The sequence below is a fragment of the Pangasianodon hypophthalmus genome, chromosome 23, assembly GCF_027358585.1.
Source record: "Pangasianodon hypophthalmus isolate fPanHyp1 chromosome 23, fPanHyp1.pri, whole genome shotgun sequence".
Classification (NCBI taxonomy): Eukaryota; Metazoa; Chordata; class Actinopteri; order Siluriformes; family Pangasiidae; genus Pangasianodon; species Pangasianodon hypophthalmus.
Window position 1 is genome coordinate 8,820,993 of NC_069732.1, and position 18,240 is coordinate 8,839,232.

The following is an 18,240-nucleotide window of genomic DNA, read 5'->3' on the forward strand; positions in this document are numbered from 1 at the left end:
GATGTTTTTTTTTTTTTGTACACCTCAAAACAGCAAACTGTATAATCAATGTTATAGATTTAACAAGCGAATATGTCTGTATGTTGATTCATCCAAAGCAAATGCTAGTATATACAGTATAACTCATTTAAAGGTTAAGAAGCGATACTTTGTTTACTGCTGATGCTGTGCACAGCCATTTGATTTGAACTGGAACTCAGAGGAATTCAGAGTTGAGGAGACCATCCCAAGTTCTTGAGTAGAATTTGAGTTGAGCTGGTATTCCACCTCTTTGGTTTTTCATGGTTGTAAGTCGGGAATTCCAAGTTACGACCTCTAGTCACATACAGCAACAGTACCTATAGTAAATGCAGTACAAATAGTGTATATACAGTACCTATAGTAAAGACACACACTACATACAGGTAATACATACAGTAAAAATAGGAAATATAGAAATATAAGATATGAATACATACACTAAATACTGCAAATGTAGTACATATAGTAAATACATAAAAATACATATAGTAAATACATAAGTTTCAGTTTTCAAACATATAAGAATTTCATGTCACCTTTAGGTTTAGTAAATCCTGATTTGTACAGCAGATCCAAAGAATTTAGAATCAGATCTGATCAAATGAGAATTTTACAGTATGCTGAAGGTCCCATGTTTGAGTGTGTTTTGTCTCTTCACCTCTCCAAGACACTGAGTTGTTTTTTTTCTCTCTCTCTTATTGGATCAGTGAGTACTTGGAAGTGCACCAGGCAGAGCTGGACAAACTCACCTCTCTCATGAAGGACATGAAGAGGAACTCCAGACTGGTAAGACGCCATGAGCACATGCTCCAACGCCCCCCCCCCCCCCCCCCTTTCTCTCTCTCTCTCTCTCTCTCTCTCTCTCTCTCTCTCTCTCTAAATCATGTCTCCCAGGTGCATGTTGAGTATACGTTTATATGTCTGAAAACACTGCACAGGTCACATGGGCTCAAAAAGAGTTACTTAATTCTTTGTAGTCTAAATAGTAGAGTGAAGTCAGTGTTGTGTAAATCTGATATCTGTGTTTTGAGCTATAGATTGCATTGATTGACACTGACAGCAATTGACACTGACAGTGATTGACTCTGTGTGTGTGTGTTGTGTGTTCATTTCATCAGGGAGTGCTGTACGATCTTGACAAGGTGAGTAAAAGGAGCTCAATCATTAACACTGCACTCATCTTCTCTTAGAAAGCTGACCAGAAAATATGAGCAGATAATAAGCAGCTTTACAGTAATGTCATGCCACTTTCTTGGAAGTCCAACCACATTATTATTGCAACACATTGTACTATTGCAGGTGTGCACTGTTATGAAAGATATGAACTCACATCATTGTTTAACTCTGTCTGGTTTTCTGATACTGCAGCAAATTAAGACAATTGAGAGATATATACGACGCCTGGAGTTCCACATAAGTAAGGTAAGGAGTAATTGATTTTTGATTTCTCTGCTATAATTCTGTTAAGTATAGTGCATGTAAATAATATCTAAGCAATATATACCATTGATACATGATAGAAGTTAAGCATTTTGTTAATTTTCTCCCAAAATTCTCCACCAAACATTGGCTAAAAACATACGGGTCAAAGACTTAGACAGTTTGCACTTTATCATCATCATTACAACAGCAGCAATTAATACTTAATGGTAAAATAATATATGTTGATATGTTCAGTTTGGTTGAAATTTGAGTTAAGCTAACATCAGTCATTTATGAAACATTTATGAAATCAAATCAATCAAATAAAACAATAAATTTGCCTTTGAATCAGATGGTAAGAACTTATTTCACAGTAAGGGTCTAATGGCTTTTTAAGTGACAATTCCTACCCCTTGTTGACTCCTTAATAATTCTCACAACAGGTTTCCAGCTGCATGCACTATTAAGAAGCTTAAAATCCTCTTTTCCCTTTCCCCTTCTTCTGTTTGACATTCTCCATCTCCATCTCCACCTACACACACTCTTTTATTGCCATGTGTATTTCCTCCACACACCATCGGCCAAACGCACCCCCTACACAAGCAGCCTTGGTGGATTTAAATGGAAACCCCATTGTAAGGCCAGGCTCCAGCCTTCGCAGTGTGAATCGGAAGTAAAGTCTCTTCATTTTAAGCTTTGACAGTGAAGTCGTGAACAGTGAGTGGGTGCTCTTGGCAGTGACGCAAACTTGTTTGTGGTAATTGACACAGCTTATTTCCAAAGTGCCCAGGTCTCCAGAGCCCTGCTGTGCCCTGTGCTATACTCACAGGTGTGTGGCTGATGCACAGCAGAGCACCGATTGGCATCTCGTAAAGCGTTTCTGCTCTGCAGGTCGCCATGGCAACCTGGAAATAGAAGCTTTGAAACTGTTTTTGAGCAATTCCATGAAACCATAAAATTAGCCCTGTAATATTCTTGCTTTCCTACAAAAGAGTGGCAATTGAATCATTGGCTATACTTTGTTTACAATCCAGGATGGTATATAGAACAACATGGAGCTCCTTTGAGGTAATTCAAAGCTATTTGGTTCTGTTTTGCCATCTACTTGGCAGCATTTTAAGTTGTTTTCTTACAAGCTCTGATGTAGGTCAAAGCAATTCTCCACATTATAATAGGTAGACCCCTGCCAGATGAACTGGTTATATTTCTACAAGGCTTTATATGCATGCTAGTGTGTGCATCCAAATGGGAGAGTGATATGTTGTGTACTTGTGGAACATTGGGAGTATATTGCTGCTGAGAATCTCTTTTATATCCATTTTCCTTTTGCAGATTGATTGAAGTGCTGTGTTTATATAAAGACAACATTGAGTTCAGGACAGCATAATAATCCTCTGTCTAATTTAAAGGAACACTTTTTCATCATAGTGTCCACCTTCCACATCTGTAGTGCTGCATGTGTAATTACCGGAGACCAGAATTTAGACACATTTAGAATTTAGAAACAAAATGGAAAACCTATTTCCTCAAAATCAAAGTCTGAGGACAGTTGTTGAGGCTGTGAATAAACATTTATTTGTCGTGTAGTTTTGTATTTTTGTGTATTTTTATAGAAACGTTGTCAAGTTATTTGTAAATTAAATGTATATCTGTATAATTAATCAAAAAATGACCTCAAAGTCAATATGGAAGAGCTCTAGCTGTACCTGATTGTGCATGAATACCACAAAATCTATGGGAAAGTGTAAATAACTAAAATTACTTTTTACTGAATTGCTCTAGTGTGCAAGATGCATATTAATAGCTTTTCTGAGACATTCTTCAATGTCTGTCTCATCCTAAAATCTTATATATATTTGTGTAAAATGAACATTTATTGATGGAATTCAAAATCTGTCCTAGGCCACATGGGTAAATTTGAAAGGATTGATTGATTGATTGATTGATTGATTGATTTAGTTAGTTAGTTAGTTAGTTAAATTTATTTGGCTATGTTGTTATTTTCACTCCATTTCCAAAAAGTTTTCTGTACAAAATTAAAATACAAAAAGCATGCTGGGCATGTGCAATGGGTGTCTGACAACATAAGCATAAAATTTTCTTTTTGCAGACCACACTGACACTTGTATAATATATAAAGCTATTGAAAAAAGACATCGCAGTGGGTACTCCCATCTTGGAATTGTGGAAATTCCACAATCATACGTCAGTGTTTTTAGAAGTTTTCATTTATCCACACTACACAAAAATGGCATGTACAGATTCATCCACTTTGGTGATCGGATTCAAAAAGATGCAATTTCAGTGATCGAAAATGCTGTCTTAGTGTGGAACGAAAAGCAAAACATGAATTATGCTTTTTTTTTTTTTTCTTTTCAAATTTGTCCTGTTAGTGTAGACTAAGCTGTAGACTTTCATTATAAATGAGTTTTGAATAAACTGATTTTCTGTTTATTTCTCAGTGGAGGGAAACGTGTGAGTTTTTTTGTCTGTAGTAAGCACTTGTATACTACAGATGCAGTAGATGGAGATTACGTTGAAAATGCTTTGTTTGGGCTTCATCATACTGCTTTCAACACTGTCATTCTGGATACTGATGTAGTGTTATGAGGGTATTAGACTAATTAGATTTAAGACCGTGCTTTGTTGGACACATTAAACAGAGAATCTGTGGTTGCCAGAGGACGGAATAATGTGGGCGTCCAGCCGATGCCTATCACCAAGTCCCATACAGAACATTCAAACTACAGGCGGTGTTCAGCAGATCATTATCAGAGTGCATCAGGCTGGCTGAAGGAGACTGTGCCAGCATGATGCCATTTGGATGGATTTTACCATGGCACATAGTCATTATTTAGAAACCTGCACATAATCATTGTCTCGTACTCATACTCATGAGTGTGGCGTTAAGGCAAGTAGACAGCCTCTATCCACTCACCAACAGAAAGTAAGCAGGGCAAATGGGGAAGTCATGTGACATATGGTTGAGCTGAAAAGGAGAAGAACAGAAGGAGTCGTCCTTCTTAATCTTTTCTTTAAGGCAGGTATTAAAAAAGCCTGTAGTTCCTTTGAGGTGTTTTAAAAATAACTGCTGTTTCTGGAATCTTCCACAAGGGACATGATTTTAGCATCGTCAGAATTGTGAAGTGTGAATGGCAAAAAAGTAAGAGCAGGTGTCAGAACTTGGAATGAATCTGTTGTATTAGATATACCTCATGTAAGTTTAAGCACATTATGGAGAATGTTTTCAGAAGATGCATTATTCGTGTTGGGAAAACTGCATTTTAGAATCTGGATGTTCGCCATGTACAAGGAATTTGACTTGGTGTTTCATTCAACAGTGAACACACAGTGAATTCACACAGTATACAATACACAATCTACACACTATACAATCAATATACAATCAGTTACAACAGCTTACAGTAAACATTCACTAATTTACAGTAAACAGTAAAAAAATTTACATTACCAGTGATTGTTATATGCCATTATCATTTAGTGGGCTGTTAAATGTTAATGTTAAATGTCAGGCCAGTTAAATGTCAGACATGTTACAGAGCTGGGATGTAGGAAGGGTCCTTATTTAAAATTATTATGGCCTGGGGAAAGTAGCTGTGCAGGTGTTGGTTAGTTCGAGTCCTTAGAGAGGAACCACTGGAAGATAGAATGGTCTGGTGAGAGGAGTATGTAATGATTTTTCCCTGCTCTTTTCCTCAGGAGTATAGGTCGATGAGTGTGAGGATTTAAGAATCCAAAACAGAGAAAACTTAAATCTGTCCACATTTTGTGGACACACACACTCACATGTTGACAAGACCTTAGTTCTTTCCCTCTTTCTCTCCTTTACACATCTTTACACCTACACCTACCTCTCTCAATTCTCTCTTTTTTAATCTGGCAGGAATGCTTAGACAACCAGCATGTTTGATTGTACAGGTTTTATTATTTATTTAATCAAGCTAGTGTATCCTATGCAGCTGAGATCCTGAATTCTCTAAGCATAGTTCATAAATAAAAAGTGTTTTTAAAGTCAATTTCCAATGTACACGTCATTTACTTAATATGACCTTCATTTACAATTTTAGCAACTGTGTCACTGATTTGTGTTGTGTACATCTGTGTACATCTTTTTATTTGACATTCTCGGGCCAAATCTGAATGCCCACCCGCCCCAGCTCAGTATGCGCACACACACCCACCCCGTCCCTACATACACATGCACACCCCATCCCAGCATTCACACACACACAAACTATTGCCAAACAGCTGCTAGCCTGCATACATGGGTGGGTCTGCTAGTGGCTGCTCTCATGCTGTGATTTGGAAAGAACACAAATAGATCAACAGCAGTCCCAAAGGAAAGCTATGTTTGTGTTCAAGAGAGCATGTGTGTGTGTGTGTGTGTGTGTGTGTGTGTGTGTATGCTCATGTTTTGCCCTTGAGGTCTCTTCTTTCACACTTGCCCCACCCTTGAAACTGAGGTTGAATGTGAGATGCACAGGCACTAAACTTCACTGCACACTCTCATGCACTTCCCACTGTTTCACTCTGCCTTGATATGAGAGTGAAACAGACCCAGCTAGTCTTTCTCTTAGGCCTGTAGTTACAGGACTATTTACTATTCAAGTAGTGCAAGACTTCCTGTTACTCTGCCTCTGCCCATGATTGCTCAAGGTACAACACAAAAAACATAAAGAGCAGTCTGGAGATGAATATTTAATCACAGCTATAAACAGCTGGAATAGTGTCAGCACATGATGTCTGTGTGTCTCTGTCTGTGTGTCTCTGTGTGTGTCTGTGAAATTTGTGATTAGTCTGACCAACTAGGACAAATCATTAGACTTACTTGCCTATAATCATGTCACTATGAGATGAGAGCCTGTCACTGGCCACATGCTGTTCTTCAGCTTCCTCTTTTACATGCAGAGAGACCGACATCTTGGATGATGACACCCTGGTGTATACATAAAGCCATTTTTAAGTGAGAAACCTCACACTCATTTCCCCCTTTCTAAAAGGACAAATAAGTAAAAATGAAGTCCTCAGCAGTCCATTGTGAAACTAGACAAATTCTGCTCTGGGAATACTAAAACCCCCGAATAAAGCTGATTCAGCCCCCACCAGCACGCAGCTTTAACAGACAAGGCGAAGGAGAAAAAGGGGATTTTAAGAACCGCATACTTACCACAGCAAGAATGGTTGTGGTGGGAGTGTGTGTAGTGGTCTAGACTTGGGTGGGTCTTATTCCCCAGTTTAACTAAACAGATGGGACCACCACCAGACAATCCCACATTTTCCCATCACACATTTCATCTAGATCACCCAACCCTGCTCCCTGAGATCTCTCCTCCACAAAATTCAGTTCTGACCCTCAGCAAAACATGAACCTCTAATATCGAATCTCCCATGGGCACGCTGTAGATGTTATCTTATGTGCAATTTTCCTGGTTCTGATTAAAAACAGCAGTCTATCTATATGTAATGTCTTCCCTTATGGACATGAACAATGATAGTTATTTTTTTTATTGGGGCCTTCTATATTTTCTGTTTCTCTATCCCTGTCTGCTAGAGAACCGGTATCCATGGCTGTTGTTGAATAGGATACGATGGTCACACACATGCAACTCTGTCACTGTGGGGGTTTTAAATACTGTCATCTGCTATGAGACCACATTATACACTGTCTCAGGCCATTTGAGGAGATGCTGCTTTGTTACTTGCTCTCTGTTCTTTAGCTTTTATTCCTTGATCTGTCATGTCCTGTCTTATGTTCTTTAACTAACTGTTTTTCTACACATCCTTTTTTTGTTGCTTCTTCTTCTTCTTCTACCTCTCATTAGTCCTATGCTAGCTTTGGCTCATCTCTTGATCCAGCTTTCTGATCCACACACTGTTTGATGTGTAACACGACTGGCAGATGATATTCACAGTTCACTTGTGCTGTATAACTGCATTTAGTCATGTGGGCAAATAGTCTAAAGTTGTCAAAACCTTGATCTGCATTACTTCTTTTAGTACATAAGTCTACTAGTTTGTTATCATCCCTAAGAGATTACATTGCCACAATATCCAGTGCTTATGTATCCATTGTTAATCAGATATGTTTACTCTGATTATATTGAATTACCAACCCTGCCAACCTATTTGTGTTGGCATTTTCTGTAGCAGATCCACAGTTTAACATCTGAGTACATTTGTACAAGTTATCACTCAAAAATACAGTAATATAATCTCTCTAGTGTAACAGGAGATGAGCCAATCAACATATGAATCTGAAATGATTTGTCCAGTTGTTTAGTCCTTCGATATTAATCGACACTGCCTGGAAGCCCCATCCTCTTTCCCCAATCTCCCATGCTCTCAAATGCAAACAAAAGTTTTGACCAAATTTGGTGATATCCATAATAAATATAGTAACATCAGATTACTATATTTATTATGTATGTCACCAAACTTGGTCAAAACATTTGTTTTTCAGCCAAAAGAGAAAAAAGGACGAAAGAATTTACCTAAAAAGATAGAATAGTCCTAGAACAAAACATCACATATAACATTTTACAAATAATGTTAATGATAATTAGAAAGCGAATGTTTTCTTTTTTAGGCTAAGAGTTCTGGACTAAAATGTTTATTGTGATTTTTTAAAAATGGAACTTTGCTATCGGGGAAAAATCAGAATATTGATATCTCTATTAGCACAATCTCCATAATTGAGACTGTAACCTTTTAAAAACACATTGTCATTATTTCAAATAAATTACCTTGATTGCGAGCCTTTTTTTTCCCACCCAACATATGTATGATCATACATAAATGTTGCATGGCATTTACTCTTCTATACAAGAAATTATTAAACAGATAACACATCTCAGTCAGAAATTTTACTTGGGTTGGGTTTTGTTCTGATTTAGCCCTCAGTCAAATTATTAACAGATTAGTAATATTAGTGGTAGTAGTAGTAGTAGTAGTATTGTTAGGGAACTGTTAAATGGTCTTCTGAATGCACTCCAGGCCTCCATACCTCTCTGTTATACGATACATTTATGGATTGTTTGTGTGGGTGTGTATGTGTATGAAGTTCTTGAGACTAATAGAGTATGTATTTATTGCTGCAGGTGGATGAGTTATATGAGGGCTTCTGTATTCAAAGGAGGCTACGAGATGGCGCCAGTAAAATGAAGCAAGCCTTCACTGCTTCACCTTCTACTAAAGGGACACGAGAGAGCCTGACTGAGGTCAACCGGCGCTACAAAGAATACACAGAGGTCATCTCTCTCACACCAACACAACTGTGCCACTAGCTACACTGAAGCCCTGTTACATTCCCTGTTACATTTCTTGGCAGCATGGTGGTAGCTTATCTGTATCTCTTGTTTTCTATAGAACATGAGCACATTTGAGGGGGAGCTGGAGAACCTGTTGGGAGAATTCCATATCAAAATGAAAGGTAACTAAGCTTTTGGTGTATTGGAGGTGAATGTTAATTTTAAATTAGTATTATAAGGCTGTATCTGGGTTAAGAGCAGTTATGGGATATGGGGCTTCAATGTTTTGACATTCCAGATTCGAACTGCAGCAAAATTCTGAGATACTGCGGAATCTACATTTACAGATCAAAAAATTGGACACACTAACTTCAAATGTTTTGTAATAATGTTTTTTTTTTTTTTTTTTTTTTTTAAAGAAAAACAATATTAAAATTCTGAGAACATGAGAAAGTGGATTTTGAACACAGTGAACACTGGCCAGACACAAGGAGGACTGTATTAATTTATATGCTCAAACACTGTTTGAGATTATAAAGATCTAGCTGGCTGTTGCTCATTAAGCAATACTTCATTCTCAGTAAACAATTAATAAATGGCAATAACACAGCAGTACAAACCATTAAAAAGACTCTTATGATGTTATTACCATATATGTTGTTCAATGTTTTATTTTTTGCATTCTCTAAGATCTAAACTGCGAGCTTTATCACTTTCACATTTAACTTTTTACTTGGAGCATACAATACATTTTTTTGTAGCTTTTCTCATTAAGTCAATTTCTCTTAGCCTGAAAACATTAGAGGACTTAACATTAGGATAAACATGCCCTATTTTAAAAGTGTTTCTCCTAAATGTTCAATTTAGAACCGTTTATACGAATGTTGATCGTTTATATGAATGTTTGCACATTTTTTGTGCAAACTAATAATTACACAGTTATGTGGTTAACTCATTTTCAACTAGATAGAACCATCAGTTAACCCTTTTAGACCCAAAGCATCGCCGCTACCATGTTCACTATACATTTTTTTTTTTACTTGAAAATCTTTCCAGGCATTTGTGCTATCGACAAGCCTTAAACTCCTTAAACTTATTAAACAAGTAGTAAAGATGTGCACAGACTCATACATATAGATTAGAGATGTGCAGTTACCTTTTTTTATTTGCAAAATCAATGAAAAATAATAAAGTGGAAGAAATACATACATCTTAACTTTAGCATTTGTGTTCAACATCAGATAGTAATGAAAAGTTTGTGCTGGATTTAAACAGTGTAATGTAATTGATAATGTAATGTTTAAACCTAAAAGGGTTAATAAACAAATTTCTGAACATGTGTTCTCTACCTCAGGTTTGGCTGGCTTTGCGAGGCTTTGTCCAGGCGATCAGTATGAGGTAAGCAGCGGGTTACATAGTATTAGTATTATTAGTGTTGCATGCCAAAATCTTCCAATGTCGATAGGGTTTCCTGGAGTCTTTTCTGTAATTCTGGTATATAAATGCATTGCACTCCTCCCCAATTACATTGCTCATATGAAATGCCAGAAAATCTTCTAAGTACATCCATAGTGGCTGTTGCCGTAGCAACACTCTCAGCTCTGATCCAGCAGCACATCAGAAACTCTCCTCCCAGCTCAGTGAAATAGTGTTTATTAGACTATGAAAAACTAAAGATCACTACAGTACATGTGCTGGATGTTCCTTCCCTTTAGTTACTGTGCAGCACTGATGGAGTGGGCACATGAGCCTGCCTCTGCCTTTTCCAGCCCACCATCTCTCCCTCCTTACCTTTGTGTTCCTCTCATCTCTGTCCTCCCACTCCTGCTGCAGATTTTCATGCGGTACGGACGGCAGCGCTGGAAGCTGAAAGGGAAAATTGAGGCAAACTCCAGGCAGAGCTGGGATGGAGAGGAGATGATCTTTATGCCTCTAATCACAGATCTCATCTCCATAAAGGTGCAGTGAAAGATACTATGCAACAATTATCCCTGAACATCGGATTGTAAACCATTAAAAATAATCTGTCTAAAATAATAAATGCATTACTTTTTTTAATATCCAGGAAAAGGCTATAAATGGTCTTGGAACATGTCTACCCAATCCCCCTAATTAAAATGTCAGGATTTATATATATACATTCATGAATATGCAATTTGCAAATGCCCCCATTTCCTCTTGTCATAGCTGACTTGCTAACTGCTAGTAAACTAGCTCACATTTTACACAGATTGGTATCACTGTCTGAGTTTTAACATGAACTATTGTCTTCTTAGTGAATTATTTTAATAGTAGCCAAGGCTGTCAAAATATATATGCTCTTTATCCTAACAAAGTTTGCTCTCACTGATATTAGCTAAGCTAGCTAGCTAGCTAGCTGCTTAGCACATAGGTTCTGTAGCGAAAAGTATTTAATTTTAGATGTAATTGGTTCAGGGCTGGGAAGTGATTGAATCACTATATGTCTTTTTTGTGCTCAATTCTTTTTTTAATGGAAATACTAAACAGATCTTTTTAAACGGAAAATCTGACTTTAACACTGTGCTAACAAATTTGGCGCAAACAACAGTCTGTAGAAACAGTATTGTCCATCTAAGAGGACTTAACCATTTACAAATCATGTTTTCTTGAAGAATACTTCAAGAAAAGAATATTGAAGAAAATATAAAATTGCTTATATTTCAACTTTTTAAAATATTGATTTGAGTTGATTTTTTAAAAAGTTGAAATGTGATCCCTGACTGAAATACTAACTATTGGTGACTTTTCCTCAGGTAACCGAGCTGAAGGGGCTTGCTACTCATGTCCTGGTGGGCAGTGTGATCTGTGAGACCAAGGACCTATTCACTGCCATGCCTCAGGTGGTGGCTGTGGACGTCAATGACCTGGGCACCATCAAACTGAACCTAGAGGTCACCTGGTTGTAAGTAGCAACAGACTTAAAGGGTGCTTCTATTCATTAATTGCACCTCCTTGTTTCCATTCCTTGCTTCCTCTACTTGCTTCTAAACTTCTCCTTCTGAGGAAGCGGAGAAAGCATGCAAAAAAAGGAAACGAGCACAGGAGGAATCGAAAACAAATGTGCGTGCCAAGTGTCATTTTAAAGTGACTTTAGTGAATTCATTTATTGATGATGTATTAACTGTATAACAGATCTGCTTGTACACAACAGTAATTACTGCTGTGAGTAAAATAAATGAGTAAAAACTCATTTATCCTTAATTAAAACATAATTGCATTCTTAAATGTTGACATTTCAACTTAAACAAGGTTCTACTCAACACATGACTCCTCTATTTTTAGCGAGGTGTATCAATTGACTTTCATGCAAAAAATGGCAAAATAAAAAATACTTCCGTGTAAGAAACACCTGTGTATCCTTGAACCAAAAGCCTCGTCTCGGCTTGTTCCTTGATTCTTCCAAGTGCATTTTAAGAACTGAACAACCTTAAAGATGGCAAACTTTGATCGATTTCTGTCTCACAGGCTGAAGGATGTAGGATCAAGGAATAAAGGTGGCATCATTTAGAGTTTTGGGACGCACCAAAATAGAATACCTCTAGAATAAATTGAAGTATGCTGCCCTCTGCTGGGGAGTTAAGGGACTGACTGAAGATTTCCTTTCTCAAATGAATAACGCTGTATCTCTTTCCATGCAGTCCATTTGATGTGGAGGACCTGACCCTGTCCTCGGGTAACGTGAGCAAAGCTACTGCCCTGCAGAGACGAGTGTCAGTGTACAGCCAGGGCACGCCTGAGACCCCCACCTTCCAAGATGCAACATTCTTTGTGAGTCTTAGTTCTTTTAGGTAGATTTAATCAGTGAGTTCATGCATTCTGTGTGAACCATGAAAGCTTTTTTCAACTAAGCAGCTAATTAACAGCTCTTACTAAATTGTGCATATGTTATAAGAGTGAAAACACTAAAATGTGCAGGGGGTTCTCCAGGACCAGGGTTGGGAACATGTGTACTAAAGTGTAAATATATAATATTTCTAAGTCCCAGTGAACATAGTATCAATTATTTAAAATATTTAAAATGATACCAAACTTGAGTGTAAACATCCAAGTGAGTTTGAATGAAAATAAGACAGAGTCATGAGATCTGAGAAGTGTCTGGCCATGGTCTAATATTTAAATAAGCGTTCTTGATTGAACATCCCTTTGTGTGAGATTCCTAACAATGGTACAAACAGGAAAAACACAGCTTTAAAAAAAAAAAAAAGTTACATGAGCCAGTGTCCTAATGCTGAATTTGAGAATCAGATGATGATTTTCCCTCCGTATAATATCACAAATGGTCACGGAATGATGGGTTTCATTTTTTTTTTTTTTTTTTAAGGGTTAGCTTTTGCCTACTGTACAAACTTAACCCCATATTAAAGCCAACCACTTTAGTAGAATTTCCCTAGAAAGCCATCAGTTATTCACACTGTGTACTGCCAGTTGATTTCTAATAAAACCTGCAATCATGTACAAAAAGCGGAAATTTTATTTATACTAACAAGATAACTTGTGGGTCAGGTTTCACAGATGCCACTACATTAACACAAGTAAAATAGTCAAATAGTGTATGTCAGGATATTTATCATTCCTATTTTTCTGTACATAAATTGTCTATAAAAATAGAAAAATAGCTGTACATTCTTTTCTCTTTTCATGGGGGTGCAAAGTTCTGCACTCAGCTATATTTAGAAAGTAATCCTGGATTTAGGGTCCCTATGACTTTTTAAATATATACATTACAATCACATCAGATTAATCTTGAAACCAGAATTCTCAACATTCTGAGCTTGATACACTCCTGATTATTGGTACCCTGCTATTTATAGCACATGTGCGTGTGATTTGCATATTGTCTATTTTGCTATGCTTCATTAACACCAATTAACTACCTGCCCCGGCCTTCATTGTCAACATCCCATCTCCCTGCTGTGTATGTGTGTGACTAAATGTGTGTGTATTGGGACGGGTGCACAGACATGGCAGCCTCAGCCTCGTCAGGGCCCCCACCTCTCATTCCTGCATACACTCAGGGACAGTCTCTTAGAGAAACTCAGACGCAGTCGCTCATTTGGTGACTTGGCTGCACTGCGGCCTCGTCCCAGATCCAGTCTGGAAGTCTACGTGAGTCAGGTCATTGTGTGTGCCCAACTACCTTCAAAGCATGTGTGTGTGTGTGGTGGTCTTGCTAAACTTACAGATCTGTTGCACCCAGTTCCTGCATCTCAGTCTTTTAATATTTCCATTTCTGCTTGCTTTACTGCATATAGATCTGCACCATTTAAATGATTGAGGTTGCTGTGATGATTGCCTGAGATGATTTTTTCTGTTCCTCCCTCATTTGCTCTCACAGTCCACATTGCCTGATGATGTTTTCGAAAATGGCGGCTGTGGTGTAGCCGAGTGCAAGCGCCTGTCCTTCACCTTCTCCGATACACCAGCTTCTAGCCCAGCTCCTGGCCAATCACATCCTGAGATCACTGTAACACCTCCTGAAAGTGACCAACCACCTCAGCTTCCTGCCTTAGATCAGCCTGGTGAGGAAGAGGATGGTGAGGAAGAGGAGGAGAGCACCAGTGTAAGTGCCAGCCTTGCAAGCGCCAGTGAGGCAGAATCAGAGCGCGAGTGGGAGCGAGTGGAGTGTCAGCATGGGTATGAGTCCACAGCACCCTCGCTCTCCTCAGAAGGCCAGGTCTCAGCTGTGGGGCCAGAGGATGTTGTATTCCTGGAGCCTGGCAGCCATGATGAGAGCTCAGAGCTGAAGCCAGTGGAGCTGGATGGGGAGGAGGGCAGTCTGACCAGGCAGCTGGTACGGAGGCTCACTTCCTCTGATATCCTGCCTGAACCAACTACTCTGAGCTGGGCTGGAGAGAGCAGCCTGGAGGAGGCCATCCACAGCCTGCTAATGAAGCTGGAGAGCGTGGCCCAGCGCTGCCGAGAGCTTCAGGACCTCGAACAGGAAGTGATGAAGCTGGAGGACCTGCTCAAGGTGAGAGATGGGTACTGCTAATCAGGGTTTTCCTAGATTTTCAAGATTTATTTTTTCTTTTAGTCAGAATTGTCAGTGGTGATGACCATCTCCAAAGTATTCATTCGTGAACACAGTTTTTGGCTTTCTCATTTGAATAAATATGATTGGCTGCAGTATTGGCAACCTTAGTTAAAATTATCTATTTGGCTGATGTTAAATTGTTGTATCTTTTAACTGGTTAATTTTTTTAAAAATTTATTGTGTACTGTTTGTTAACATGATTAATGTCAAGGTTTTTTTTAGATTCATTATTAAGCTATTAATCCTCTCTCTGACTAAGGAGGAGTTCTGTTGTGATTCAGTAGAATTTTCAGAATTAACACTCTCCTCCACCCTCATGTCCTGCTGCTCTGTGACACTGCACGAGCATCGGTTTTAAGAAATGTGGTGACTAGCTTCATGTACCACAGAAAAAATGTATGTTAGCCTTTACCCTCCCTGGTATGTGTAGTAGAATGGCTAGGGGATATGGTTTGCAGCTATGCTGGGATAAAAATTGGGTAAAAATATATTTGGTGGTCACTGTTACCTCCATGCCGTCACTGTGTAATACTTAATAATATTTGTTTTAGACTTATATAGCACCTTTCTCACACCCTTCAATCAAACCACAGTCTGTTTTTAATGGCATTTTTACCTCAGTGCACTGAAAGCTATAGGGTTCAGAGCCATCTCTCTGTTTTTTAGGGTTTAACAGCTGTTGTGTCTCCTCAGTGCCGAGGTCCTGCTCACAGGAGTCGCTCCTCGAGTCTCAGCGTGACTGTGGAGATTGCTCTAGAGAGTTTTGACTTCCTCAACACCTCAGACTTTGATGACGAAGACACTGGGGATGACAACACCGCTGTCTCACGCTCTGTATTCTTCGACATGGAGACTGAAAGGATCGGGTAAGCTCTCTGTCTACAGTTCCTCTACTGTGTGAATCTTTCTTTAACCTTTCACCTGTGTCTCTCTCTGTGCTTGTATGAAAGACAAGACTAATTTGGCAATAATATATATTTTAAGCAGTAGATTGCAGTAATAACATATGTGTGTGAATATCAATATAAAAAAGAATCCATCTCTGTTAGCAGTTAGTTTTTACCAGGGCAGCAATTTAGTGATTTAGAGAACCAGTCTCCACTTCTAAAAAGATAGCTGAATGAGTGAATGAATGTTTTAAACATCTACTAACAAAATATCAGCTATGAAGGACTTCTCTCTTATACTTCAACAATTTGACATGAACAGTTTTTTATTTATTAGACACATCATACACTTTCTCCATTTCCAGTTACTTTTAATGTTGTGGAACGGCTACAAAATAAGTTCCTGTTATCACTTGTGTTATAGCATCTGTAAACAGCCTCTCTTTTTTTAATCTCTCTCTCTCTTGAACGTGCATGTGTGTGTAACAGGCCAAGTCGGCATCCAGAGGCCCGAGGTCATCTGAGTGAAGCCCTGACAGAGGACACAGGTGTGGGTAACAGTGTGGCGGGGAGCCCCCTGCCACTTAGCACAGGCAATGACAGTCTGGATATGGCCATCGTTATTCATTTGCAATACTGCAACCATCTCATTCAGGTGAGATACACACACACACATTCACACACACCCCAACCCACAGAGCTCTACAGCAATCACAGTTGTAGTGTGCTAATTTCTCCTTGTCATGCTGGCAAGCTCTATAGTAATAGTTTATAGTTTCTCTGTTTAACAGTAAACATTGTGTATCTAGAAGCACAACACTCTGAATGTGATGTGTGTAAACGTTAAATTTGTTACAGTTGTTGACATAAAACACTAATAATTTGTTTATGTGGTCATAGATGTTGACTTTAGGAGGAAGCACATGGCAGAATAAGGCCTATCTGAACAAACTTTCTGTCCAAACTGAGTTGCTTGAGGAGTTAACAGAGAACAGCATAGAGTGGCTGGGAAGCATCAGCTCAGCTGCTGAGGGTGAGTGTGTGAGCTTCTGTGCTTGATATGAAGAGATCTCACCCAGCACTCAAATATATACAAATAAGGGCAGTTTCACACTTGTGTTTGTTTCTGTACTTGAGGCTGTTTGCACTGAGGCTTTGGTATGTTGTGTTAAGTGTATGTCTGTGTGGGTGGAGGGAATCAATCTCTGGTCTGCTGAAAACAGTATCCTGTGGGTTGCCTTTAACTAAACTTTGACAAATCATGTGAAAGTGAGTCACTTTTGGGCCAGGCATTAAATAACATGATTGGCTGAAATTGTCACATTACTACCAGTTTCAGGTTTTACAAAGGTTGTGGCCTCCAAAGAAGACAGAAGGCCTTCTAGATATGTAGAGTGAATAAATAGAACTCTACATTTGTTTTATAGATAAGCAAGCAGCTTTGACTAACAGTTTACACCCAAGCTGTTTAGTGCCGTGCAAAACTAATTAAATAGTACATGAATGAAATAAACATAAGGACAATAACAACAATCAGTTATACAATTGATTCAGAAATTCGCCTGTGTGAAAACAAACATGTTTTGATAAGGCCATGTGTGAATTACCTCCAAATTAGCTGGAGCTTTTTTGAGGTTTACATCAAATTCCCTTCAGGTGAATTAAAGATGTTATGCCTGCAGCATTCAGATTCTTGTGATACATAGTATATATGTTACCAAACCACAGTTTTGGTACAGATAAATATGTGTATGTTGGCAGGTGTAAAATATCACTAACACTGTCTGTATGTGTGCTCAGTGCTGCCTGGGCTGGCAGAGCGGTCAGCGCTGCTGTCAATGTGGTGTGAGTGTGCTGGTTCGGGAAGCCTGTTTCACAGTACAGTGGAGCGAGTCCTCAAACACATGCAGCAACGCTTCACTGCACCACTGCAGGAGACTCACCCTCACAGCACAGACCTGGGTACATGCCACACCACACCACACCACACCACATTACACTATACTGCAGCCTCACACATCTTACTGTTTCCTCTCTTTCCTGCTTAGCTCTTTAAACACCAAGACTTACATTCCTCACTCTTGTAGCTACATACCTTTTCATGTTAGTTTCACTGTAATTACTGAATTCGTAGTACTTATTGAATAATATACTTTAAAGTGAATACATGAACGAGAAGCATGGCTTTTAAGGGGTTAACAATACAGAAGTAATAGTTATAATAGTGGTAGGAGATTACAAAGTTAGATTGTTTTGGGCTTGGCACATTTGTACCTGAACATTACATAGTCATTAATTTAAGAGGTGTGTGTGCGTGTGTGTGTGTGTGTGTGTGTGTGTGTGTGTGTGTGTGTGTGTGTGTGTGTGTGTGTGTGTGTGTGCACGCGCAGTGATCAGGCTGGTGGTGGCTGAAATGATGGACAGGAATGAGCTCGCCTCCACCCCTTCCTTTCTGTCACAAGACGTTTTGACAGTGTTCCAGTTTTACAGCTACGCCACCAAGCACAATGTCATAGACATGGACCAACACCTGCTGGAGGTGGCCAGAGAGGGTAAGCCACACTTCCATACACACATAAACTCAAGC

The 18,240-nt window shown here is 38.9% G+C and overlaps 1 protein-coding gene across 4 annotated transcripts in view; it reads left to right on the forward strand.

Annotated features, from left to right (window-relative positions):
- The window catches only part of ripor2 (RHO family interacting cell polarization regulator 2), a 46,946-nt gene that overhangs the window by 24,491 nt on the left and 4,215 nt on the right, over window positions 1–18,240 (forward strand). For 3 of the 4 annotated variants that reach the window (XM_026929828.3, XM_026929830.3, XM_034298508.2), the window contains exons 4-18: window positions 729–807; window positions 1,140–1,163; window positions 1,390–1,443; window positions 8,562–8,711; window positions 8,830–8,893; window positions 10,066–10,109; window positions 10,545–10,670; window positions 11,486–11,634; window positions 12,371–12,500; window positions 14,068–14,703; window positions 15,433–15,632; window positions 16,143–16,308; window positions 16,554–16,686; window positions 17,454–17,615; window positions 18,044–18,205. In XM_026929828.3, coding sequence (XP_026785629.2) covers window positions 729–807; window positions 1,140–1,163; window positions 1,390–1,443; window positions 8,562–8,711; window positions 8,830–8,893; window positions 10,066–10,109; window positions 10,545–10,670; window positions 11,486–11,634; window positions 12,371–12,500; window positions 14,068–14,703; window positions 15,433–15,632; window positions 16,143–16,308; window positions 16,554–16,686; window positions 17,454–17,615; window positions 18,044–18,205 — 2,279 coding nt within the window. The remainder of the gene's footprint in view (window positions 1–728; window positions 808–1,139; window positions 1,164–1,389; window positions 1,444–8,561; window positions 8,712–8,829; window positions 8,894–10,065; window positions 10,110–10,544; window positions 10,671–11,485; window positions 11,635–12,370; window positions 12,501–14,067; window positions 14,704–15,432; window positions 15,633–16,142; window positions 16,309–16,553; window positions 16,687–17,453; window positions 17,616–18,043; window positions 18,206–18,240) is intronic. The other variant, XM_026929829.3, reaches the window with a different exon arrangement.